Source organism: Ranitomeya variabilis, chromosome 3 (assembly GCF_051348905.1).
Source record: "Ranitomeya variabilis isolate aRanVar5 chromosome 3, aRanVar5.hap1, whole genome shotgun sequence".
Classification (NCBI taxonomy): Eukaryota; Metazoa; Chordata; class Amphibia; order Anura; family Dendrobatidae; genus Ranitomeya; species Ranitomeya variabilis.
This window is the reverse complement of record NC_135234.1, coordinates 620432466-620457150: the sequence shown is the minus strand read 5'-3', so window position 1 is coordinate 620457150 and position 24685 is coordinate 620432466. Positions and strand designations below refer to the sequence as shown.

Below are 24685 nucleotides of genomic sequence, written 5' to 3'. Positions count from 1 at the left end.
TTACATAGCCTGTATAAAAAAAAACTAGCGATGAGCGAGTGTACTCGTTGCTCGGGTGACCTCAGAGTATTTGTTATTGCTCGGAGATATAGTTTTCATCGCCTCAGTTGCATGATTTACGGCTTTCCAGATACGCTGAATACATGTGCGGGTTGCCTGTTTGTTAGGGAATTCCCACATGTGTTCAGCGTATCTGGAAGCCCTAAATCATGCAACTGAGGCGATGAAAACTATATCTCCAAGCAATAACAAATACTCGGAGGTCACCCGAGCAACGAGTACACTCGCTCATCACTAATAGAAACAGCCTAAAAGATGACAATTTGACAGAAAAAGCAGGCAAGTGATCGAAATACACAAGGCAGAAAACTATTTTGTTTTGATTTACGACATATTAAAGGGGTATTTACCGTAGATATAAAAATAAGAACTTAGTGTGGTATTTCCATTTTTATGACCTAAACACTGAATATCAAAATATTGTACAAATAAGTGATACAAAATTATAGTAACAGTTAAAGGGGTTGTAACCTTTTACCTTGCATGGACTTTGAAGTTGCTGCTGAGCTTCATGGCCTTTTGCAGCCTCGTGGCCACAATTCCTCAATGTTGCCAGTAGTCCTGTGACCTCCTTTTTGCTCAGTTCCTATTGTCGCGGCGGGGTGTGTCCTTAGTTTCTGTCCAGTGCAGAGATGGTCCAACTATTCACATCCTCCTCCGGGATGTATACATTGACATTATATTCCAATCATGCCAAAGGCGAGGAACATCAATGTTAAAGTCCCATTAATAGGGCAGTGACTTGGATGACCTGCACCATGAGACTTCAGCAAAGAGCTGCACAAGAGGAGCAAAGGGAGTAACGTGACCACAGGTCATTGCTGGGAAGCCAGACCAGAGCAGTAAAGAATGACATTTGGAAGGTTGCCGGTCCTGCTGATTACAAGGCAGCGAGAGATAAAAAGGTGAAAAAGGGAGGACCCCTTTAAAAGGTGAATACAGGCCATTTATCATTACATTTGTGCCCCACATTTTGTGCTATTTGCTTATCGTAAATGTTTGCACCATATTTAAATCAGTTTTAACCCATTTAGTAAATCATTGTTAAACACATATGCCAAAACTTGAAAATGACAAGAGGAAGCGCAGTTTACCTTTTGGCCTAAAGTATAATTAGGGGGTTCATAGAGTCGGGAAAGACCAGGGGCAAGACAGATTTTACAAGAGTACAGAAAATGCAGATTTTACCTACAGTCCTATGTAACGCGATATCTTCCTGTGTGGTGAAATTAGACACCGCAGAGAAGCCTAAAAGACGCACCCCAAATACGAGGGGCACTACAGCCGATACCATCCTGCGCGGAAGCCAAAGACAGCGCAGTAGCAGCATCGCCAGTCACCAGCTAAGCTGGCGATTGGCTGCAGTCACCCATACACTAGACTGTAGACCGAGTGCTGAGACGTGCAGGTGGTCCATCAGCACTAAGGCTATGTGTAATGCAGCAATGCTGACTATAGTTATGGGGCAATACACTTCTGATCCCAAATGCCTAGCAGCTCCTCAGCGAACCATACTTATGTGTATGCCTCTATATAGGACACTGAACAAAGACATTTATGTTGCAACTGTAATAACTATGCGTAAAGTCACAATTTGTGGAAAATTCAACATTAATGGTAGACATTCCACACATCTGTATGTATTTATTTATTTTAACATTGTAAAGAGTACTAAACATGCTTAATAAGGAGCCCTGTCGTGATTTTCTTAAAATCTATCATAATGGAACCTTCTTTTGTAAATTATTAAGACACACCTGGGGTACACTAAATAATTGGCCCAAATTACTTAATTTGAGAAATATGGGCCAATACTTTCATTGTGACCCACAGTATATTGTAGCATGGCGAAGTCAAACTATAAGGATAATATATAAATATATATATATATATATATATATATATATATATATATATATATATATATATATATATATATATATTTTACCCTTCGCCATGACAGCACCCACTGGAGAGATAGGGATCCGCCCCAAGGAACAGGAAACCTACAGAGACATAAAAGGGGGCGGTCCCCCTCTCCTCCTCAGTTTAGGTTTCCTGTTCCCAGGGGACAGGATCTCTGAAGTCTACAGAAGATCTTACCTGGGCTAGGAGCATCCGCCTGTGCGGTCTCTGCGGGAACGGCAGGGGATGCAGTCCAGATGCAGCGTCGGGGGAGATTCCGTTAGACGGCTCCCCCCTCGTCTGGCCGGCATGTGGGATGGCTGAGTCCGGGGGAGACGACGCCGATTCCACGGAACAACGCTGCAGAGGTGCGGCCTTGAGAGGCTCCAGACGCGGACCACAGGTAAAGGGTCCGGGATCTGCGGCACAGCTGCAGCGGCAGCCGGTACACCGCTCCATAGCGCAGGCCGGGATAATGGCGGCCGCACATGCGCAGGAGCGGTGTAAGAATCCCCAGAGTGACCCGGAGGTAGAGGACACTTCCGGGTCACTCACACAGCGGTGGGGAAAAGCGCGGTTTCGCGCATGCGCAGTGCACTGCAGAAAAAAAAAAAAAAAAAAAGTTACTGACCGGATCTGGCCTATAAAAGAGGGGAAGTTGCAAACGCACAGGCGATGCAACATGTCGTCCCCAGGCAAGACTGTGGACCCAGCAGGTGAGCCAGCCAGCAGAAAGTCCTCAGATGCCAGCCACAGGAGTGAGACCAAGGATTCAAGATCCAGAAAGTCGCAGCCTCCTATTTCGGTACCGTACAGCTTCACTGGGTGAGTGTGATTTCCCCTCTGCCTATAAAGCTGACACCCTTTTCCACAAATGTCTTCTTCTCCCAGGCCAAAAGGAGACAGAAATCTAAGCACAAGCAATGTGCGTTATGTGACGAGCCTCTCCCAGATTCCCACCCCAAAAAACTCTGCAATCAGTGTATGGCGGAAACAATGCAGAGTCCATCTATGTCGGTCACAGATATACGGGCCATAATTAGAGAGGAACTACAGGCCATCTCACAAGCCAGTACCCCCCCTAAAAGATCCGGGAAAGAAAAGGCTGTATCTAGCTCTGAGTCCGAGGAGGAAGGCGTTATCCACTCAGACTCCTCGCAGGCGTCATCCTCTTCCTCAACACATTCCGACATTGAGGGTCGAGCTTGTTTTCCCCTTGATGGGGTGGACAACCTAGTAAAGTCCATCAGGAATACTATAGGTTGTGAGGATACAAAAGACGACCAAACTGCACAAGACATCATGTTTGCAGGGTTGGCGGAGAGGAAGAGAAGAGCATTCCCAGTAATTCCTGCGGTTAAGGCTCTGATAAAGAGGGAGTGGGAGAAACAGGACCAGAGAGGTTTCCTCCCGTCAGCCTCCAAAAGGAAGTACCCCTTTAATGATGAGGAGTTAATTTCATGGACTAAAATCCCTAAGGTGGACGCTGCAGTCGCCTCCACCTCAAAACAGTCAGCCCTACCAGTCGAGGATGCGGGCCTACTTTCTGATCCTTTAGATCGGAAGGCAGAATCGTCACTGAAACGATCATGGGAGGCTTCCACGGGCATATTTAAGCCATCAATTGCCAGCACGTGCACAGCTAGATCCATGCTTGTGTGGATTGATCAGCTGGATCAACAAATCGAACAGGGGGTCTCCAGACAAAAATTGCGGGATGCGATACCACTAATTAGAGGTGCAGCAGCATTCATGGCCGATGCTTCAGCTGACTCCCTTCGCCTCGCAGCAAGGTCAGCCGGTCTAATTAATAATGCCAGACGTGCGTTATGGATGAAGAGCTGGAAGGGGGATACGCAGTCAAAGGCTAAGATCTGCGCTATTCCGTGTGAGGGTGAGTTTTTGTTTGGGAAAGCATTAGACGAGATCCTCAAAAAAGCAAAAGAGAGGAAAAAAGCCTTCCCTGACCCCTCAATTCCTTTCTATAGGAAGACCTTTAGGAAGAGGCCGTTCGGGAAAAGAACACAAAATGAAAGACCGTCACGATGGGCCACAAGAGAGGGAAAACAGGGTGGCACTATGTTCAAAGGCCCCCCCTTCCGTAGAGACAACAAATTCTGAAACACCAGACACCCCAGTAGGGGGCAGGTTAAAATTTTTCTTTCCCCAATGGCGAAAAATCACGTCAAGTTCCTGGGTGCTAAATATTATTAAGGAAGGAATGAAAATAGAATTCCTCCAAATTCCCCATGATTCCTTTATTTTAACAGCCCTTTCCTCACCAGTGCAACAGAAGGCCCTTGAACTGGAAATTAGAAGTCTTATAGTTAAAAATGTTTTAGTTCGGGTGCCAAAGGGACAAGAGGGTAAAGGGTTCTACTCTCCGTTATTTTTAATCCCTAAACCCGATGGTTCTTTTCGAACAATTATAAATCTTAAAAAACTCAATACGTTTATTAAAAATTATACGTTTAAAATGGAGTCTATTAGATCGGCCATTAAGCTCCTTTTTCCAAATTGTAGAATGGGCGGCATTGATTTAAAAGATGCCTACTACCATCTCCCTATCCATAGTAGATATCAAAAATACTTAAGAGTGGCAGTAACTCTTGAGGGGGAGATTCATCATTTCCAGTATACAGCCATGCCCTTCGGTCTCTCCACGGCACCCAGGATCTTCACGAAGGTAATGTTAGAAGTAATGGCCTACCTTCGCCAAAGAGACACATTAATCATTCCCTACTTAGATGATTTTTTAGTTGTAGGGAATTCGTCCCTTCAGTGTGCGGAACGATTAGCTGACACTGTCTCGTCCTTAGAAAGCCTGGGCTGGATCGTCAACTATAAAAAATCCAGACTCCTCCCACTTTCTCTTCAAACATTTTTGGGATTTAATCTAGATTCCATAAAGCAAAAATGTCTACTTCCCCAAGAAAAAATATCTCTTATAGAGGGTAAAGTTATGGCGGCCATTCACAAACCTCAAATGTCCCTGAGAGCAGGAATGTCCTTGCTAGGATCCCTCTCCTCCTGTACTCCAGCCGTTCAGTGGGCACAACTTCATACCCGAACATTACAACATCAGATACTTCGGGAACAGAGGAAATTTCTGGGGCACCTTGAATCAAAAATAACTTTATCCGAGAAAGTCTTATCCTCCTTAGAATGGTGGCTAAATAAAGACAACCTAGCGGGGGGTGTCCCTTGGGTAATATCACCATCCCACACGATAACTACGGACGCTAGTCCCCACGGGTGGGGCGCACACATGGGAGATAGATTCTGCCAGGGAACCTGGGATAAGAATGAGGATTTATATTCATCAAACCTAAAAGAATTGAATGCGGTAAACTATGCACTGCGTCAATTTCTCCCACAGCTACGAGGAAGCCACGTCCGAATCTGTTCAGACAACACTACGACAGTGGCGTATTTAAACAAACAAGGCGGCACAAGATCAGACGCTCTAATGTCTTCCGCAAACAGTACCTTAATCCTGGCCGAAAAGCATCTGTTGTCCCTCTCGGCGGTCCACATCAAAGGAGAGGACAATCAACAAGCGGACTTCCTAAGTCGACACACTCTTCATCAAGGAGAATGGTGTCTCAATCCTCACATTTTCCACAAGATAACATTGTTATGGGGCAAACCCCAAATAGACCTGTTCGCTACAAAACAAAACAAACAAGTCCACAAATTCGCATCTCGGTCCCGTGCAGATCACCCGGACATTCTAGATGCTCTTCAAACACCCTGGCAATTCAAGCTGGCGTATGCTTTCCCTCCGATAATTCTGCTTCCACAAGTAATACGGAAAATCAGGGAAGAGCAGGCCAGGATAATACTAATAGCGCCATTCTGGCCCAAGAGACCATGGTTCTCGTGCCTGCGGTCGATGTCGGTGACGGATCCTTGGGTCCTTCCCTCAATCCCAAACCTTCTCTCCCAGGGACCTTTCTTCCACCCTCAGGTGGACAGCCTCCACCTGACGGCCTGGAATTTGAAAGGCAGATATTAAATTCCAGGGGGTTTTCAAAAGGCCTAATTGATACACTCCTGCTTAGCAGGAAACCATCTACAACAAAAATTTACACCAAAGTATGGAAGAAGTTTCTTCAGTTCCATACTAGTTCAAACCCCTCTGAAGTCCCAATAAAATCTATACTAGAATTTCTACAGAAAGGGAAAGAGTTAGGTCTGTCAGTTAACACACTAAAGGTCCAGGTGTCCGCTCTGGGTGCCCTCTATGGCCATAATATTGCTGGTAATAAATGGGTATCCCGCTTCATCACGGCCTGTGAACGAGTTACTCCTGTCCACATACCTAGAGTAGCTCCGTGGGATCTAAATCTAGTCTTAGACTCTCTAACAGAATCTCCGTTTGAGCCTATAGACACAGCATCGTTAAAACACTTGTCGTTAAAAACAGCCTTCTTAGTAGCCTTAACATCGGCTAGAAGAGTCAGCGACATTCAGGCCTTGTCGATAGATCAACCTTACCTTCTCACATTTCATGACAGACTAATCTTAAAACCGGACCCCCTATACCTTCCTAAGGTAGCAGGGAAGTTCCACAGGTCACAGGAGATACATCTTCCTACTTTCTTTAAAGACCCCTCTACTCCTGAAGAACAAAAATTCCATACTTTAGACGTCAGGAGAGTAGTTTTGCAATATATTGAGAAAACTAGTAGTTGGAGGCAGAGTAGGGCTCTGTTCATATCCTTCCAGGGCAAAAAGAAAGGATATGGAGTCACAAGAGCAACATTATCCAGGTGGATAAGAGACGCTATCCGGTTGGCCTATTCCATGAAAAATGAAGAACCTCCGGAGGGCATCAAAGCACATTCCACCAGAGCCATGGCTTCTTCCTGGGCCGAAAAAGGGAACGTGCCAATCGAAGATATATGTAAGGCTGCAACTTGGTTGGCTCCTTCCACTTTCTATAATCACTACAGGCTTGACCTGTCTTCTGACTCTGACCTACACTTTGGCAGGACTATCCTCAGCACGGTGGTCCCCCCCTAGGTGTTGGTCTCTGGAAATCTCTCCAGTGGGTGCTGTCATGGCGAAGGGTAAATAGCCGGATTACTTACGGTAATGCTCTTTTAATGAGTCCATGACAGCACCCAGTCACATCCCTCCCTAATAAAAGCCAATGTAATTACTTCTATGAAGTTTATATTCTGATGATACATTGTGATGATTGACTAACACTGGCGGTCCTCCGGGTACTCTGAAATTAAACTGAGGAGGAGAGGGGGACCGCCCCCTTTTATGTCTCTGTAGGTTTCCTGTTCCTTGGGGCGGATCCCTATCTCTCCAGTGGGTGCTGTCATGGACTCATTAAAAGAGCATTACCGTAAGTAATCCGGCTAATATATATATATATATATATATATATATATATATATATATATATATATATATATATATATATATATATATATATATATATATATATATCTATCTGTTCCCCGTTTAATATTGCCCTGTCTAGGCAAGAATTCATTCAAAAATATGAACCTCCATTTCGAGAAGCTTTTCGCATGAATCAGATCTTTGACTTTGTCATGACAAGTGTGCCAGGTAGAAATCCTTTTAGACGTAGGGTACCGACACACACAGTGGCATTTTCATCGCTACGACGGCACGATTCGTGACGTTGCAGCGTCGTATAATTATCGCTCCAGCGTCGTAGACTGCGGTCACACGTTGCAATACACGGCGCTGGAGCGATAATTTCATGACGTATTTGCGATGTAGAAACCGTTGGTTACTGTGCGCACATCGTATACAACCTGTGTCACACGATGCAATCATGCCGCCACAGCGGGACACTAGACGACGAAAGAAAGTTTCAAACGATCTGCTACGACGTACGATTCTCAGCGGGGTTCCGGATCGCAGTAGCGTGTCAGACACAGCGATATCGTATGGATATCGCTAGAACGTCACAAATCGTGCCGTCGTAGCGATGAAAATACCACTGTGTGACGGTACCCTTACTGGATTCGAACAGAAATGTACTGTACAAGTGATCCCCTGGGCAAGGGGGTAATCTCTTTGCTATACTTCTCTCTTAACAATACACACGATAGGGAAAAGCTTAAATATATGCAACAATGGGAAGATGATTTGGAGTTTAACATGTCACTGGAGGAGTGGCATTGCTGTTGTGATGCACTATCAAAAGGTTCCCATCAAGTATCCCTAGTTGAATCGTCGCTTAGAGTCCTCCATAGAACATATCAGGTTCCTACGAAGCTTCATGCCATTTTCCCTCAAATATCAGACAGATGTTATAGAGGTTGTAATGCACCTGGAGACATGAAACATATATGGTAGACTTGCCCGGTGGTGGCTGGTCTTTGGCGGGAGGTAAAACTCTTGGTAGATAAGATGTACAAAAGGGTAGTTCCACTAGATCCACTGATATTTCTGCTTGGAATGAAACCTCCAGGGTTCTCCAAAAACTTACATAGGTTGGTGATTTTACTGGGGATAGAGTCTAAAATACACATTGCGTCTAAGTGGAAAACTCCTACGCTCTCAATAGCTTTAGTTAAAGACAGAATGAATACTATCATGATGTATGAGCGTATCCAAGCAACGAGAACCGACACCTGGAATGCCTTTTTTCAAATTTGGACTCCCTGGCTGGATTTAAACACTAGTGAACAAATGTCGCTAGCTCTTACTCTTTCTCCATGAAGCATTGAATGGCAACGCCTTGGTGGACTGAAATACTGTATTGCTAAATAAATTAACTGCACTTAGTAACAATTGCTGAGTTGATGAACCATTGATTAACCTGTGTCGGTGACAGTATACTGTATATTTCTATGAGTGAGATTACTATAATGTGGATTTATACTATCCCAACCCTAATGTTCTTTCCTTTCTGTATCTGTCTTGTCTTACATTTGTCTACATAAAAGTATATACAAAGTTTATGTATCCAATGCTTCCATGTTGGAAGATCATAGTGTTATACGTTAAATAAAAAATTATTGAAACAAAAAAAACTATAAGGCAACATAAGCTGTGAACACTTGTGTCTGAGCCTTGTTAAAGGGAATCTGTCAGCAGGTTTTTGCCAAATAATCCTAAGGCCTCTTTCACACTTGCGTCGATGGGCATCCGTCGTTTTGGTAAAAAACGGATCCTGCAAATGTGCTCGCAGGATGCGTTTTTTCCCCCCATAGACTTGTATTAGCGACGGATGGCCACATGTCGCGTCCGTCGTGCAACGGATCCGTCGTGTTTTGGCAGACCGTTGGCACGAAAAAACGTTCAAGTGAACATTTTTTTGTCCGTCGCGTCCGCCATTTTTTACCGCGGATGCGCGGCCGAAACTCCGCCCCCTCCTCCCCGGACTTCAGAATGGGCAGCGGATGCGTTGAAAAACTGCATACGCTGCCCACGTCGTGCACAAATTTCACAACGTGCGTCGGTACGTTGGCCCGACGCTTAGCGACTGACCCGTACCGACGCAAGTGTGAAAGAGGCCTAAGAGAATGTTGTAGGGGTTAAAACACAGATTTCAGCTAAGCTCTGTGGTTTTGTTTACTTGCAATGATTGTTTTAGTAGCAGGAGTTGATCATTGCTGGGACACAGTAATTTAAGTGATACATTGTTGGCTTCAGGGTCTCTCTTTCCACAATTATGGTTCCCTTTAATTCTTACCATAAGAAAAGGTGCAAGATGCAAACATTTTTTCTAGTTCCAATGACTCCTGAATGGAAACCAAAAAGGAACCATTATAGCAAATGGGGTCCATCTGTCATTCTTTTATCAGTCATAGGACAGGTATTGTTAAGGGGCATTTGTGTTACAAGTAATGCGGAAACCCTCTATTTCAATTCACAGATTAAAGCCTCACCGGGAGCTTGGTTTTTGTTGGTTGATTTTAAGTTTTCATTGGTAACATTTAGGTGTACAGAACATTTTTTTTTTTTTGTTTACTCCCTTAAATGCAAGGCTCAGTTCAAAATTATAGGATACTTATAAGGAACAAATAGGCGAGCCAGAGTCTAAAGAGTCTCCTCCAATTTGCCATCTTCATACTCAAACAATAATAATTAATGGAAGAAAACTGAAGCACCACTGTAATTGGTATTGGAGGGAAACTAGTCACAGAGACTCCCTCTTCATGCCCTTTAGGCCACACAGGATAGCTCCAAGCAAGGATGTGTACAAAAAAACGGAGCAGAAATATCCACAACAACATAGTTGTATATAAAAGCAAAAAGTTTATTAAATACAACTCAAACATAAATATATATATATATATATATATATGCACATACTACCGCGAGTGCTGTACGCAACCCGCAGGTACAGGAAGGTAACACAAAAAAAGGGGACAAAATGGTGGCCAACCACAAGGAGGGATTTTTTAGGCACAAAATACTGTGCCCTTAAGCGACCCCTAATCTCAATAAGGTGCCCAGCTTAAAGCCATCTTAATAATATACAGGGTCCTTCGGTATCCCCAACTCACAAACACTAAACAGCTGATGCAAAGAAGGCAAAGCAACGTGCTATAATCAATAGGGCTTACCCATACTGAGGTCCTAGAAAGGGTCCCCCCTCCTGGTGTGGCTCCCCTGAACGCGCGTTTCGCGTTGTCGCTTTTTCAACAGGGCTAATGTGTGACAATTCCCATGTTCTTAAAATACCAAAATGACCGGAAGTAGCGCCGGTATATCGGCGCATGCGCAGTGGCACCCGGGACGCGTCATCAGCCGGGTCGTCAAAGCAGGGCGGGCGTGAGGGGGAAAAACCTCCCATAGACGTCATATGACGCCCCCTGCTATTGCAAATGAACTCAGCAGAGTGCGCCCTCTGCTGAGTTCGTCTGCAATAGCAGGGGGGCGTCATATGACGTCTATGGGAGGTTTTTCCCCCTCACGCCCGCCCCTTTCTAGGACCTCAGTATGGGTAAGCCCTATTGATTATAGCACGTTGCTTTGCCTTCTTTGCATCAGCTGTTTAGTGTTTGTGAGTTGGGGATACCGAAGGACCCTGTATATTATTAAGGCTACGTTCACATTTGCGTTGTGCGCCGCAGCGTCGGCGCCGCAGCGCACAACGCAAACAAAAACGCAGCAAAACGCATGCACAACGCTGCGTTTTGCGCCGCATGCGTCCTTTTTTTAATTGATTTTGGACGCAGCAAAAATGCAACTTGCTGCGTCCTCTGCGCCCGGACGTGGGCGCCGCAGCGACACATGCGGCGCAAAACGCAAGTGCAACGCATGTCCATGCGCCCCCATGTTAAATATAGGGGCGCATGACGCATGCGGCGGCGCCCGCCGCTAATGTGAACGTAGCCTAAGATGGCTTTAAGCTGGGCACCTTATTGAGATTAGGGGTCGCTTAAGGGCACAGTATTTTGTGCCTAAAAAATCCCTCCTTGTGGTTGGCTACCATTTTGTCCCCTTTTTTGTGTTACCTTCCTGTACCTGCGGGTTGCGTACAGCACTCGCGGTAGTATGTGCATATATATATTTATGTTTATGAGTTGTATTTAATAAACTTTTTGCTTTTATATACAACTATGTTGTTGTGGATATTTCTGCTCCGTTTTTTTGTACATATCAAACAATAATAAGTAGCTACAACAATGTTTAAAATGATTAAAAAACAAAAAAAACAAAAACAAAACAGTGTTTCAACAAAAATATCTAACTGGTGAAACACACCAGAAATTAATGTGCATTGTGCGTCAAAACCACAGTCCTGATCAATTTACTCTGAAAACGCTCTAATGTGTTAAGCCTCGTTTAGAGGTCTGTGTTGCATGTACGCATTTATCCATTTTATTCACAGAAAAATCACATACCCATTATAATCAATGCTCTTATTCACATTTATGTGTTTTCACAGAGTGTTTGTGGCAAAATTCAGAGACATGTCAGTTTTTCTATGGTATCACTGATGAAAAGAGCCAAGTCTATGGGTCAGTGAAAAACGTGAACAGAAAATGCATGGAATCAGTGTTCCCATCAGTATTTAATATTGCAAAGTATAGGAGAAGCTCGGTAATTTGTTTTCACCCATGAATACATTAATAGACACGCGGACCAAACTGATGACAACGGTACAATTTTTCACGTACGCGTTTAAACACGGAAGTGTGAATGAGGCCTCAATTAAATTTTGTGAAATATTCCGCACATAAATCCGCAGCAGAGAATCCATTGTGTATTCAATGTGAATGCACCTTAAAGTGCTCAATGCATCCCTCTAGCAAACTGAAAGAAGAGTCCACAGGCAGCAATTAAACAGGTGGTGTAAGTTTTATTCTTTTACAAGTACAATTATATACAAATTAGTAACACATTACCACCTAATTCCTTTATTGACACTCCTGTTTTATAGTAAGTGGGCATACCACACCATTAGCTAGAGTTAAAAACAGATGATTTAAGAAAAAAGCTTAAAAACAAAGAAAATCAACACAAAATTGAATTTTTAGTAGGTGGAAATGCACAGCTGTAGATACGTTCATAAAGAACTAGAGCTGGGGAGCACATTACTTACCAGAACGACGATGCCTTTCCATTGTGTATATTTTCTCTTTTTTTGGTAAATGCCAAGACTCGGACATACTTCTATTACACATATGAATATATGTATCTACACAGATGCTCTCAAAGTACTTTATGGTCCTAAATATTTACATACAATGCAGTCTCGGACCCCATATCACTCTTCCTCCCATTATATTGGATATACTTCCAGTTAACTTATTATAAAGGACATATGCAGAATAACTAATTCACTTGTTAATAAGCAGAATGATCACCACAATCCCTCTAACATATTTCATCACACCAAAAAGCTTAAAAGACAACTATATGGAAAAAGATACACTTCACAGGGCTTCTGTAGTATTTGCCCTGCACCATAGACAGCTTGTTAAAAATGGATATTGACTCTCTCACAAATACACAGCTTAGCAGGGGAAACGAGATGTCAATGCTAAGTAGCCTGTCAAATAATAGGATTGCCATTGGGGGGACGGGTTCTATCCAGGCTATGTACACAGAATTTATAAAGACTATGTTGGCTGCAATCCCTTCTAAAGTGCCTTGTTACTATCTGGTTTGGACTCTGAAAATTTTCTGCATAGCTGATACAATAATTCTGTAGAAAGCTCTTCAAGCTCCACATGTCACAGTGCTACTGACTGTACTTTAATCTAAAAGGTCAAAATGTACATACAGAACATAGGTAAGCACCCTATGACTCACTTTGGGAAACCCAAGAGTTTGATAAACTTATCAGCTAGGAGCCATAGTCAAAAACTGCTTTTATGTCATAGGGTTTTAACAAATTAATTTAAAAAAAAAAATCCTTATTCATATTTTACTAAGCATGACTTTCTATTTAATCCTGAGCTCTTCTGGCGCACATTTTTAAGATGAATAAATTAGGTATTTTAGGTGTATGACCATGCAATAGCAAACAGGCTTTAAGATGCAAATGAATGCATATAGTATATGTGCAGCTTTAGAAAGTGGTGGCATAGTGCGGCGGATAAATGACATTTCCATGGAAAAAAGCTTAAAAATGAATCCACAAAAAAAAAAAAAAAAAATCAGCAGGAATGAATTGTCTTATTGACTGACTTATTCTATATATGTAATTCTAAAAATACCACACTTGGAGGATGGACTATGGAAAGAAAAAAGAAAGAATGACATAGATTGGAAAACAGATCAGATGAGATGAAAGTTAATCTGCTGTGCAGAAGTCTGGCCACTAAGAACAAAACCCTTCCTTAAAATAAAGACTACACACAACAAAAAGGGCAGGGCTATACTGTGAGAAATGGCTGACAAGGTCTTCACAAGTCTCCCCTTAAAGGCTGCAAATTGTTGTCTCCATCGCAAACGTGTTCTCAAAGTGAAAGATGTTAAAGCAATTCTCAGTCTCTCGTTTTTGCTTCCCTGTTCGGAAATAAAGACAAGAGTTAAGTAATTTATATACTCAGTCATTTCCCCTTTATTGCAAACATCACAAGAAAATAAAAAGGTCTGCAAGTGATTGGGCAATAGCGCAAAAAGTGTCAAAACCCCGCCTCCTCTGACATCACTTCCTGCAGGCCTCCTCTGACATCACTTCCTGCAGGCCTCCTCTGACATCACTTCCTGAAAGGCATTGGCTGAGGAATCACAACACTGACTTCCTGCTCCTCTCATCCTCTGTTTATTCTTCGCTCTCAACTCTATTTCAGGACATTTACTCCTTTGTAGTCCACACAGCAGGAAAAATGGATCAGACAATTCTTAATATCAAATAAATTAGGTGTATGCAGGGGGCGCTCTCCGGTACAACCCACTACCATGAATCTGTAGTTATTTCCTGTGGTGTCCTGTAGGAGACAGAACATCTTAGAAACTAGAATTAATAGCTTTCTTATATGGATTCTGGAGAATCCATTTAACCAACTATGACAATGTGTGGCCTTAGGTCAGTCATAGAACATCTTTTAGGGACCCATTTAAGGCTTTATTCACACATCAGTAATTTTTATCAGTATTTCTATGCCAAACCAGGAAAGTGCAAAACACAGTACAAGTGTCAATAGTCCATTTATAGTTTTTCTCTGCAAGTTACACTCCTGGTTTTAGCATTCAAACACTGGAAATGACTGCTTTGCTGGCTCTCAACCACATGCCGGCCTTCAGATAATTGTGGCTTCCATTGATTTCTTCATATGAGTTTTCAGTTTATTGCAAAATAATCAGTATTGGTCTTAGTTGTGCTATATGTTTATATAGTAAATTATATTTTTTTAAATAACTTAAATGATTGTTCACTACTGGACAACTCCTACTTAAATGCTAACACCTTAACGATCGCGGATACGCATTAAAATGGCGGCCGCTCAGGGACATTGTTCCCTCATCACCTCTTTAAAATGGAAATCAAGGGTGAGCCTGTAGCACCCCATGGAGTCCGAAAATCTCCGTATTCTCCACTACTGGGGGTAGCCTAGAATCTGAAGAATATGATCAGGGCCGAATTTTCCGATCCTCGATCACATGAAGAAAAAAAAAAGTGCCTGCTATTAAAATTATTTGCCATTTGAGAGAAATGATGTCCCAAAGCATCCCTCGGGTGCCGCCACCATTCCCCGGGCCCTACTACTGCTCCTTCAGGCTGCCTCCAGCAGATGAGATTTGCCGGCCAGTACCAGCAGGAATTTTTCCTACTGGTTCGTATTAATCACTGTGATTAGCATATCATCCCCCAGTGTCATCCCCTTACATTATTTTTTTTATTTTATCATTTTTATTTATTTCATTCTCTGTAGATAGGATTGGGCTTAGCGTTTTTGAAAAAAAAAAAAATGACGACTATATGACGTCTATTGTGGAGCGCAAATGCTTGCTACTCGAGTTTGCATCAGCTACTTGGGTATGCAAAGAGTATCACGGGGTGCTTGAGCGATATGATCGAGTCTTCGCCCCACATTTCACGGCTGTTTTATTCAATATGATACCCCAATATCAAATTTTGTGTAGTACCCATTGGATAAAAATCCTCACTATACCCCTGGATAAAATCCTTGATGGGTGTAGTTTACAAAATGGTGTCAGTTATGTGGGGTTTCTGCCGTTTTAGCTCCCTGCAAATGTGACATGACGTACGCAATCTATTTAAGCCAATTTGTGCTCCAAAATTCAAATGTTGCTCCTTCTGTCCGAGCCTGGTGTTTGCCCAAACAGAACTTTTTGATTACAAGTGAAATACGTAAGCTACTTACGGGTAGCGGTGTTTTTCAGGAGCCCATGACAGCACCACGAGAGAGGGGATCCGCCCTTCAGGGACAGGAAACCTTCAGACATAAAAGGGCGGCACCTCTCTCCTCCGTCAGTTGGTTTACAGAGCATGAGAGAATCTCCTAGGTTAGTAGCATATCAACATTAAAACATGGTACAATTCACCCAGTGAATAAAACTTAGGACCCAATGTAAAGAAGGTGCTGACCCAAACAAGAAAAGAGGGTAGGGAATATAAGGGTGCTGTCATGGGCTCCTGAAAAACACCGCTACCCGTAAGTAGCTTACGTATTTATTCAGTCGCCATGACAGCACCACGAGAGACTTTCAGAGAAGTAAAAGAGACTAGGGAGGGATAACTGCTTCAAGCACCCTTCTCCCAAATGTGAGATCTGAGGAGCTACCCAAATCTAGTCTATAGTGCCTAAGAAAAGTAGACGGAGAAGACCATGTGGCCGCCTTACAAATGTCTTCAATCGATACTTCCGATCTTTCTGCCCAGGAAGTAGCCATGGCTCGAGTGGAGTGAGCTTTTATACCCTCCGGGATCTGTGCACCACCTGCTGAATAAGCCAGAGAAATCGCCTCCCTGATCCATCTAGCTAATGTGTTTTTGGACACCCTAAGTCCTTTCCTAACCCCCTGGAAGGATACAAATAGGGAATTATCCTTCTTCCACGCATCGGTAACCGAAATATATTTAAGAAGACATCTTCTCACATCTAGCAAATGGAATTTTCGTTCTTTATCATTAGTGGGGTTAGAACAAAACGAAGGCAAAACAACTTCCTGTAGCCTATGGAACTTTGAGGCTACTTTCGGAAGGTAAAGAGGATCAGGTTTTAAGATAACTCTGTCTTCTCTAACCTGCATGTAAGGAAGCTGTCTAGATAGAGCCTGCAGGTCACTAACCCTTCTTGCGGACGTGAGTGCGACTAATAGGGCAGTTTTGAAGGATAGGATTTTAATTGGCACTGTGTCAATAGGTTCAAATGGTGTTTCCATTAGAGCGGAAAGCACAAGATTTAAGTCCCACGGAACCAATTTTTGTTTAATTAGAGGTCTGGACCTAGATGCGGCCTTGAAAAATCTGGATATCCAGTAATTATTGGCTAATTTATTATTATACAGAGCCCCCAGAGCTGATACTTGGACTCTGAGAGTGCTTGTGGCCAATCCCATCTGTAACCCTTTTTGCAGAAATTCCAAAATTTTCTTGACACAGATTTTTTGGTCAATACGTGACCCTGACACCTCTAAAAATTTTTTCCAAATTCTAACGTAGATATTTGTTGTGGATGGTTTTCTACTTTTTAGTAGTGTGTTTACAAGGTCCTGAGAAAACCCCTTTGCTCTTAGTAGTGACCTTTCAAATTCCACGCCGCTAGGTGTAAATTGGCGACTCGTGGATGGAGAATTGGGCCCTGGGAGAGGAGATCCGATGTTTCTGGGAGAATCCACGGCTGAGAGATAGACATTTTCCTCAGCCAAGGAAACCATGATCTTCGAGGCCAGAACGGGGCTATCATGATTACCCGGGCCTTGTCTTCCCGTATCTTCCTCAGAACTAATGGTATTAAATTTAGAGGGGGAAAGACATAAGCGAGATCGAAGTGCCATGGAATTAGGAGAGCATCCACTGCGTAAGGGTTTTCTCTGGGATTTAAGGAGCAGAAACGGTGTAGTTTCCTGTTTTCCTTGTTCGCGAAAAGGTCTATGTCTGGGCACCCCCATAAGCGAACAATCTGATTGAAGATAGTCTGGTTCAAGCTCCAGTCTCCCTGACCGAGTTTGTTGCGGCTTAAGTAGTCGGCCATGACATTGAGTTTCCCCTTTATGTGGAGAGCCGTGAGAGACAGAAGGTGTTTTTCGGCCATCTGAAAAATATGATCCGTAACATTCATTAATGAATTTGATCGAGTACCCCCTTGGTGATTAATATAGGCTACAGTCACTTGGTTATCTGAGAGCACTCTGACATGTCTACCCCGAAGATGTATGAGGAAACTACTTAAGGCACGTTCCACTGCTAACAACTCTTTTAGGTTGGATGTCAAGTTCTGTTCTGATTGGGACCACAGTCCTTGAGTGCAGCTATTTCCCATGTGCGCTCCCCATCCCCTGGGGCTAGCATCAGTAGTTATTATTCGCGACACGTCGTTTGTCCAGGGAACCCCTCTACGTAAATTTGTTGTGAGTGTCCACCAATATAAAGATTGTATAGATTCAGTAGATAGTGAAAATATACTGTCCAGGTGTCCTGACAAGCAACGGGTGTTATGTAATATGTCCCACTGCAGCGGCCTAGTGTGATATTGGGCCCAGAGAACCGCCGGGATACACGATGTAAGGGACCCTAAAAGAGACATTGCTCTTCTTAGCGAGATTGATGGGTTGTTAATTATTTTAATCACCAATTGAGAGATCTTATCTACTTTTGTATCTGGAAGGCGGCATTCCTGTATGCTAGAATCTATGACCAGACCCAAAAACTCCTGTACCCTAGAGGGTTGTAACCGGGATTTTTTAAGATTAATTATCCACCCCAATTCCTGTAATACTGATGTTACTTTCCCCAATTGGTCAGTACAGTGAGATTCCGAATGACCAACGATCAGCAGGTCATCCAGATAGGGTATTATTAAGATGTCCTGCTCATGAAGGTGTGCCATGACCTCCACCATTACTTTAGTGAATACCCGGGGTGCGACCGCGACTCCAAAGGGAAGTGCACGGTACTGGAAGTGTTCTATAGAGCCATTAATTGAAACTGCCACTCTGAGAAATTGTTGGTGGTCTGTGTGTATTGGGATATGGTAATAGGCGTCTTTTAAGTCCAAGACAACCATGAAGCAGTTGTAAAATAAGAGCTTTATTGCCGTTTTTATCGACTCCATTTTGAAGGAGGGAATCAGTAGAAATTTATTCAGACCTTTCAAATTAATGATTGTACGGAAAGATCCATCAGGTTTTTTGACCAGAAAGAGAGGGGAATAGAACCCCTTACCTTTCTGTACCGTGGGTACTCTAACCAGCACACCCTTTTGCTGTAGATCTCGGACCTCCGATTCTAGAGCCAGCTGTTCTGTGGAGGAAGAACGGATGGGCGTTATACAAAATTTGTTATAGGGAAAAGTCTGAAATTCAAGTCTTAGACCAGCCGAGATGACACTGAGGATCCATGGGCTGTTAGAAATTTTCAACCAGGCAGGGAAGAAGGCTGAAAGTCTTCCCCCCACCTGGTCCAGCAGTCATTGAGGCTTTTTATAGTCCCGAGAGGTGTCAAAGATATAGCCTCTACCTCTTTTTCTGTTACTGTCCCGCCTGGATCTTTCTCTAAATGATCTTCTACGGTTGTACCATCCTTTGTTGTATTCCCGTTTATATGGGGGTTTTCCCAGGAAGGGGAACCGTTTTTTATTATCACCAGCTTTCTCTAATAATTCGTCCAGTACAGGCCCAAACAAATGTGTCCCTTCACAGGGAATGCCGCATAATTTTGACCTTGCCTGTAGGTCTCCCGGCCAACATTTAATCCATAAAGCCCTGCGGGCTGCATTTGATAGAGCCGAGGACCTTGCGGCTAACTTTACCGAATCTGCCGAAGCGTCTGAGAGAAAAGCTGCCGCCTGCTGAATTATAGGAAGGGAAGACAGGATTTCACTCCTAGGGACTTTGTTCTTAAGTTGGTCTTCTAGCCGGTCAAGCCACACCATTAGTGACCGAGCCGTACAAGTGGCTGCAATTGCTGGTCTTAGAGATCCTGCCGCTGTTTCCCAGGTCCCTTTAAGAAAAACGTCAGCCTTTCTATCTAACGGGTCTTTTAAGTTGCCCAAATCTTCGAATGGTAGCGACGATTTTTTACACGCTTTGGCCACTGCGGCGTCTAATTTCGGGGCTTTATCCCAAGAGGACGATGACTCTTCCTCAAAGGGATACCTTCTCTTGAATGCCGGTGGGAGTGAACCTTTCCTTTCAGGCTTCTTCCACTCCTTTGTAATTAGAGTTTTTATTTTTTCAATCACCGGGAAAGATCTACGGGACTTTTTGTCCAACCCTTTAAACATTATGTCCTGCATAGACCACTCTGACTGAGGCTCCTCAATCCCCATAGTGTTATTTACCGCTTTAACTAGCCGATTCACTTTATCAAGTGGCAAACAGGAATATCCTGATTCAACGTCTATAGATGAAGAGGAAGACGGAGAGGAATCCGAGGTTAACTCAGCCGAGTCTGACTCAATATCTGAAACTGGAGAAGCAAGTTTCTTCCCTTTAGATTTTGTTTTTTGGGAAAGAGACCTAATAGAACCCCTGACCTCTTGTCTAACCATATCCCTCAAGGAAGACGTAAGGTCAGAAGCTTCTTCCCCTATAAGGCGCTGTATGCAAGGCCTGCACAGCTTTTTCTCATAGGCATCCGGGAGTAGATCCCCACACTCGCCACATTCCTTGTGTTTGGACTTGGCGGTACATTTTCTCCCCTAATAGGATAAAGGGGGACATAACAGGGACAAAGGATCACTAGGTGAACTTTCACGTAGATCACTTACCCAGATGCGTAGTGAATGGTACCGTAGATAATGGGGTGTCCTTCCTGGCCAAGGTAGTCTTATGACCTGAGGACTTGCTTGACTTTTGAACATTTTTGACTCCACCAGCGCGACTACTGCCACTAGATCGACGCTGGGAGATGGCACGGGTCTCTTCAAGAGGCTGAGGCTGCTGCCGCACCTGCGGTGCTTCCTGCTCCGGTGACTCCATTATAATAAAGGGTCAGAGACATGCAGCGGCCGCCATATTGCCTTTAAATACTGCCCCCAAGCGGTACCACCCCCAGATGGGGGGTCAGCAGGATAATCCAGGTGTCCTGCCCGGTATACATCTAATTGGCCCCCACTACTAGAGCCGCGCCTCCAGCCCAGGCCTCGGCACATCACCGCTCCCGCCCCATAATACCGATAGGCCCGCACGGCGATCGCGCGTGCGCAGCCGCGCCAATGGGCCACGCCGCTGCGTCACCAGGAAGCGCCGACGAGGACGTCGCCCGGGAACGCCCCTTCCGGTTACAGGCGCTCCCATTGAAAGGCAGGAAAAAACAGAACCGCCCCATCCGGCGCGGCCACCGCGCATGCCCAGCCGCGCTAATGGACCGCGCCGGCCGCGTCATTAGGAAGCGCCCCAGGGACACCGCCGGGACGCCCCAGCACACGCGGCGAGCCCAGAGACATATGGCCGGAGCGGAGGCAGGATGTGACCGGACCCGAGGCGCAGACACAGCTCCAGAGCAGGCAGCGTATACTTACCTTGTACCTGTGGCAAAAAAAGGGTCACCCAGAAGCAAGCCATGTCTGAAGGCTGCTTCTCTCTGCTGACACCTGACACAAGCAGTCCCCCTGCCGTGTGGTGCTTCCGGCGCCCTGGCTAGTCCGAGGTAGGGGCCCTCCCGCTACCTGCATCGGACTACCATGACTGGGAAATCTTCCATAATCTTCAACCTTCTTCATGAGGTCTTGTCTGAAGAGGTTACCCTGTCAGGGACAGGAAACCAACTGACGGAGGAGAGAGGTGCCGCCCTTTTATGTCTGAAGGTTTCCTGTCCCTGAAGGGCGGATCCCCTCTCTCGTGGTGCTGTCATGGCGACTGAATAAATGTCAGCGAGCTCATAAAATGGGTAGCAAACTGGGCGTCCACTTTTTGGTGTTACCTCTTTCAAAAGTGAGAAATTTGTGGCTAAAGAAAGATTTTCAGGTCACATTTTAATTATTTCATTCCACTTGCCATTAATTCCTGAGCAGCAAGTGAAGTGTTCAAAATTCCAGACAGTTGAAATATTTGAGGGGTGCGGTTTTTAAAATTAGATTACGTTTGGAGAGTTTCAAATATATAGGCCCCTCAAAGTCCACACTCCAAGAGGGTCATGGCACCTGCAAACCATAACAGTAAAATCGGCACTAAATTATGGAGCTCCTTCCCTTCTGAGTTTTGCGCTCTGCCTCAAAAGTAATTCCCGATTACATGTTGGGTATTGGCGCACTCAGGAGAAATTGCACAACAAATTGTACAGTCTATCTTCTCCTGTTACGCTTGTGAAAATGAAAACTTGAGGGCAAAACCGACGTTTTGGCAGGAAAAATGTATTTTTTTCATTTTCACAGTTCAACATTATAAACTTCAGTGAAGCACCCATGTGTTCGAGGTGCTCACTGCACATCTAGATACTTTCCTTGAGGGGTCTAGTTTCAAAAATGGGGTCACTTGTTGTGCCTTAACAGTGAAAATTCCCCATCAGTGAAAAAAAGGAAAATGTTAGTTTTTCCTTCCACATTCCATTAAACCCTTCACTCTGAAGTCCATTTTCACCTTCCTGACAAGGCCAATCTACTGTTTGGGCACACGGCAGGGCTTGGAAAAGAAGGAGAACCAATAGACATTTTAAATGTAAAATTTGCTGGATTAATGAGCGGTTGCTATGTCGCGTTTGGAGAGCCCCTGATGGCCTAAACAGTGGAAACCCCCACAAACACCACCATTTTGGAAACTAGACCCCTTAAGGAACTTTTGTAGATCTGTATTGAGCACCTTGAACCCATAGGTGCTTCACAGAAGTTTATAAAGTTAGGTCGTGGAAAAAAAACAAAAAACAAAAAATTTACTGCAAAACTCCAAATTTTTCACAAGGGTAACAGGAGAAAGTGGACCCCAAAATTTGTTGTGCAATTTCTCCCGAGTTCACCAATAACCTAATTTTGAGGCACAGTGCAAAGCTCAGAAGGGAAGGAGCGCCATATTACAGTGAAGATTTTGAGGGTCCCATGTTATACTGGCAGAGCCCCCGAGTTTCCAACACAGCAGAACTCCCAATATGGAACCCCATTTTACATACTAAACCTCTCAATGAATTCACGTAAGGGTGCAGTGATTATCTTGACACCACAAGTGTGTCACAGACTTTTATACCATTGAGCAGTGAAGATAAAATTGTAATTTTTACCACCAAGATTGTGTGTTAGACCCAAGTTTTACATTTTCATACTGGGAAATGGGTAAAAATGGCACCAAAATTTGTCTGTCGCACAATTTCTATGGAATGTGGCAATACCCCATATGTGGCTGTGCTGTGCTACTTAGACATATGGGGAGACTCAGGAGGGACGCAACGTTATCTGCCTCTGAACGCAGATAAAGCAGAATCCCCCCTCAAGTGACCCCATTTTGGAAATTATAACCCCTTCAAGAATTTATCTACAGGTGTAGTGACAATTTTGACTCCACGGGTGTTTCCTAGAAACAAGCAGCAGTGGATGTTGTTGAGTGAAAATTGCAAACTGCCGTTGTAGTGACCAGTACATTATGCCCAGCTCATGTTTCTGGAGACACGCACCTGTAAATTAGGCGGGCTCTCATCACTACAGAAATGCCAAATACGTGGGCATTAAATGTAGTTTAGGCACACTGGGGCTCAGAAGGGAGAGGGCATTTGGATTTGGAAGTGCAGAATTTGCTGAATTTCTTTTGGGGAGAGTGAAGCCATTTACCTTTTCCAGAGCCTTTGTGCTACCAGTAATGTGGAAGCCCCCTATATTTCCATTTACAGATGACAGACCTGAGTGGGGACTTGCTTTTTTGTGGATTTAGTTGAAGCTTTCATTGGGAACATTTTACATAACTGGCCTCTGTTCAGCTGTGTCCTTTTCAGAAGTGCACAAAACTGTGACAGATGGCACTTTTATGTAATCCTAAAAAGATGGACACCGCCAGATCACAGGTCCTATAGCGCCCACAGTGCCTCCCGTCTGCCTCATTATAGGGACTCTTCCACCGGGAATTCCATCTGAATCACGTATTTCAGATATTTACACAGAAACCACGATGTCAGTGCAGAGCACAGGATAATGTGATCTTTGGGAAGCAAAATGAAAAAAGCCAACAGCATGCAAATAACTGGCTATTTTTAATGCCGTTCGTCATGCGGTATAAGTGATTAGGTGACTATTCTTTTGATTGTCAAACAGTGTTGCTTCTTAAGTGGACATTTTGATTTCACAGTAGTTTGATTTACTTGGGAGTCATATTCTGTTGTTCAATTGTTCCCTTTATTTTTTTTGAGCAGTGTAATTATTTTTGCATCGCTATATTCTGAGAGCTATAACTTATTTTTCTGCTGATAAGCAGTCATACAGCTCTGTTTTTTCCAGGACAAAATGACGTTTTCAGCGGTACCATTTTTAGTTACATTAGTCTTTGATCGCGTTTTATGCACTTTTTGTTCGGCGGTATGATAAAGCATTGCTTTTTGCCTCATTTTTATTTACGGTGTTCACTGAAGGGGTTAACTAGCAGGACAGGTTTATAGAGCGGATCGTTACGGACGCAGCGATACCAAATATGTGTACTTTTATTGATTATTTTTTTATTTACATAAGTATTTATTGAAAAAATAGGTTTTTCTTTATTTGGGGATTTTACAAAAAAAAAAAATTTAATTTTTTTACATTGTCCCAGTATGGGACATTACTGCATAACATCAGATCACTGATCTGATGTTCTGAAATGCATCTGCACTGCAGGGCATTAGACCAGGATCTGACAGTCAGGGAGGCGGTGTCATGTCCTGCTCTGAGGAGGCACCGACACGCCACCTTCCATGAAGGACCCCGCGGTCATCTTGCAGCTGGGGGTCTCCATAGGGACCATCAGGAAAATGTTATCGCATCGCGTTGTCCTGATGGAAGCGTGCAGGGAGGGGGCTCTATGTTGCTGTCACTACTGACATCAGCATCAGAGGGGTTAAATGCCCACGATCGGTGCTAGCACCTATCGTGGGTGTTGCTAAGGGGGTGTCAGCTGTCACCAGCAGCCAATCGCCACGGTGCTCAGTGTGAGGCCGCGCCATACTAGTACTGCTGTTTACAGG

At 43.9% G+C, this 24685-nt stretch overlaps 1 protein-coding gene across 2 annotated transcripts in view; it reads right to left on the bottom strand.

Moving 5' to 3' along the window:
- Nucleotides 1-12254: 12254 nt before the first annotated feature.
- ITM2B (integral membrane protein 2B) overlaps nt 12255-24685 on the bottom strand; it is a 72751-nt gene continuing 60320 nt past the window's right edge. For both annotated transcript variants that reach the window (XM_077297403.1, XM_077297405.1), the window contains one exon: nt 12255-13929. In XM_077297403.1, the coding sequence (XP_077153518.1) occupies nt 13841-13929 (89 nt within the window). In that variant the 3' untranslated portion in view covers nt 12255-13840. The remainder of the gene's footprint in view (nt 13930-24685) is intronic.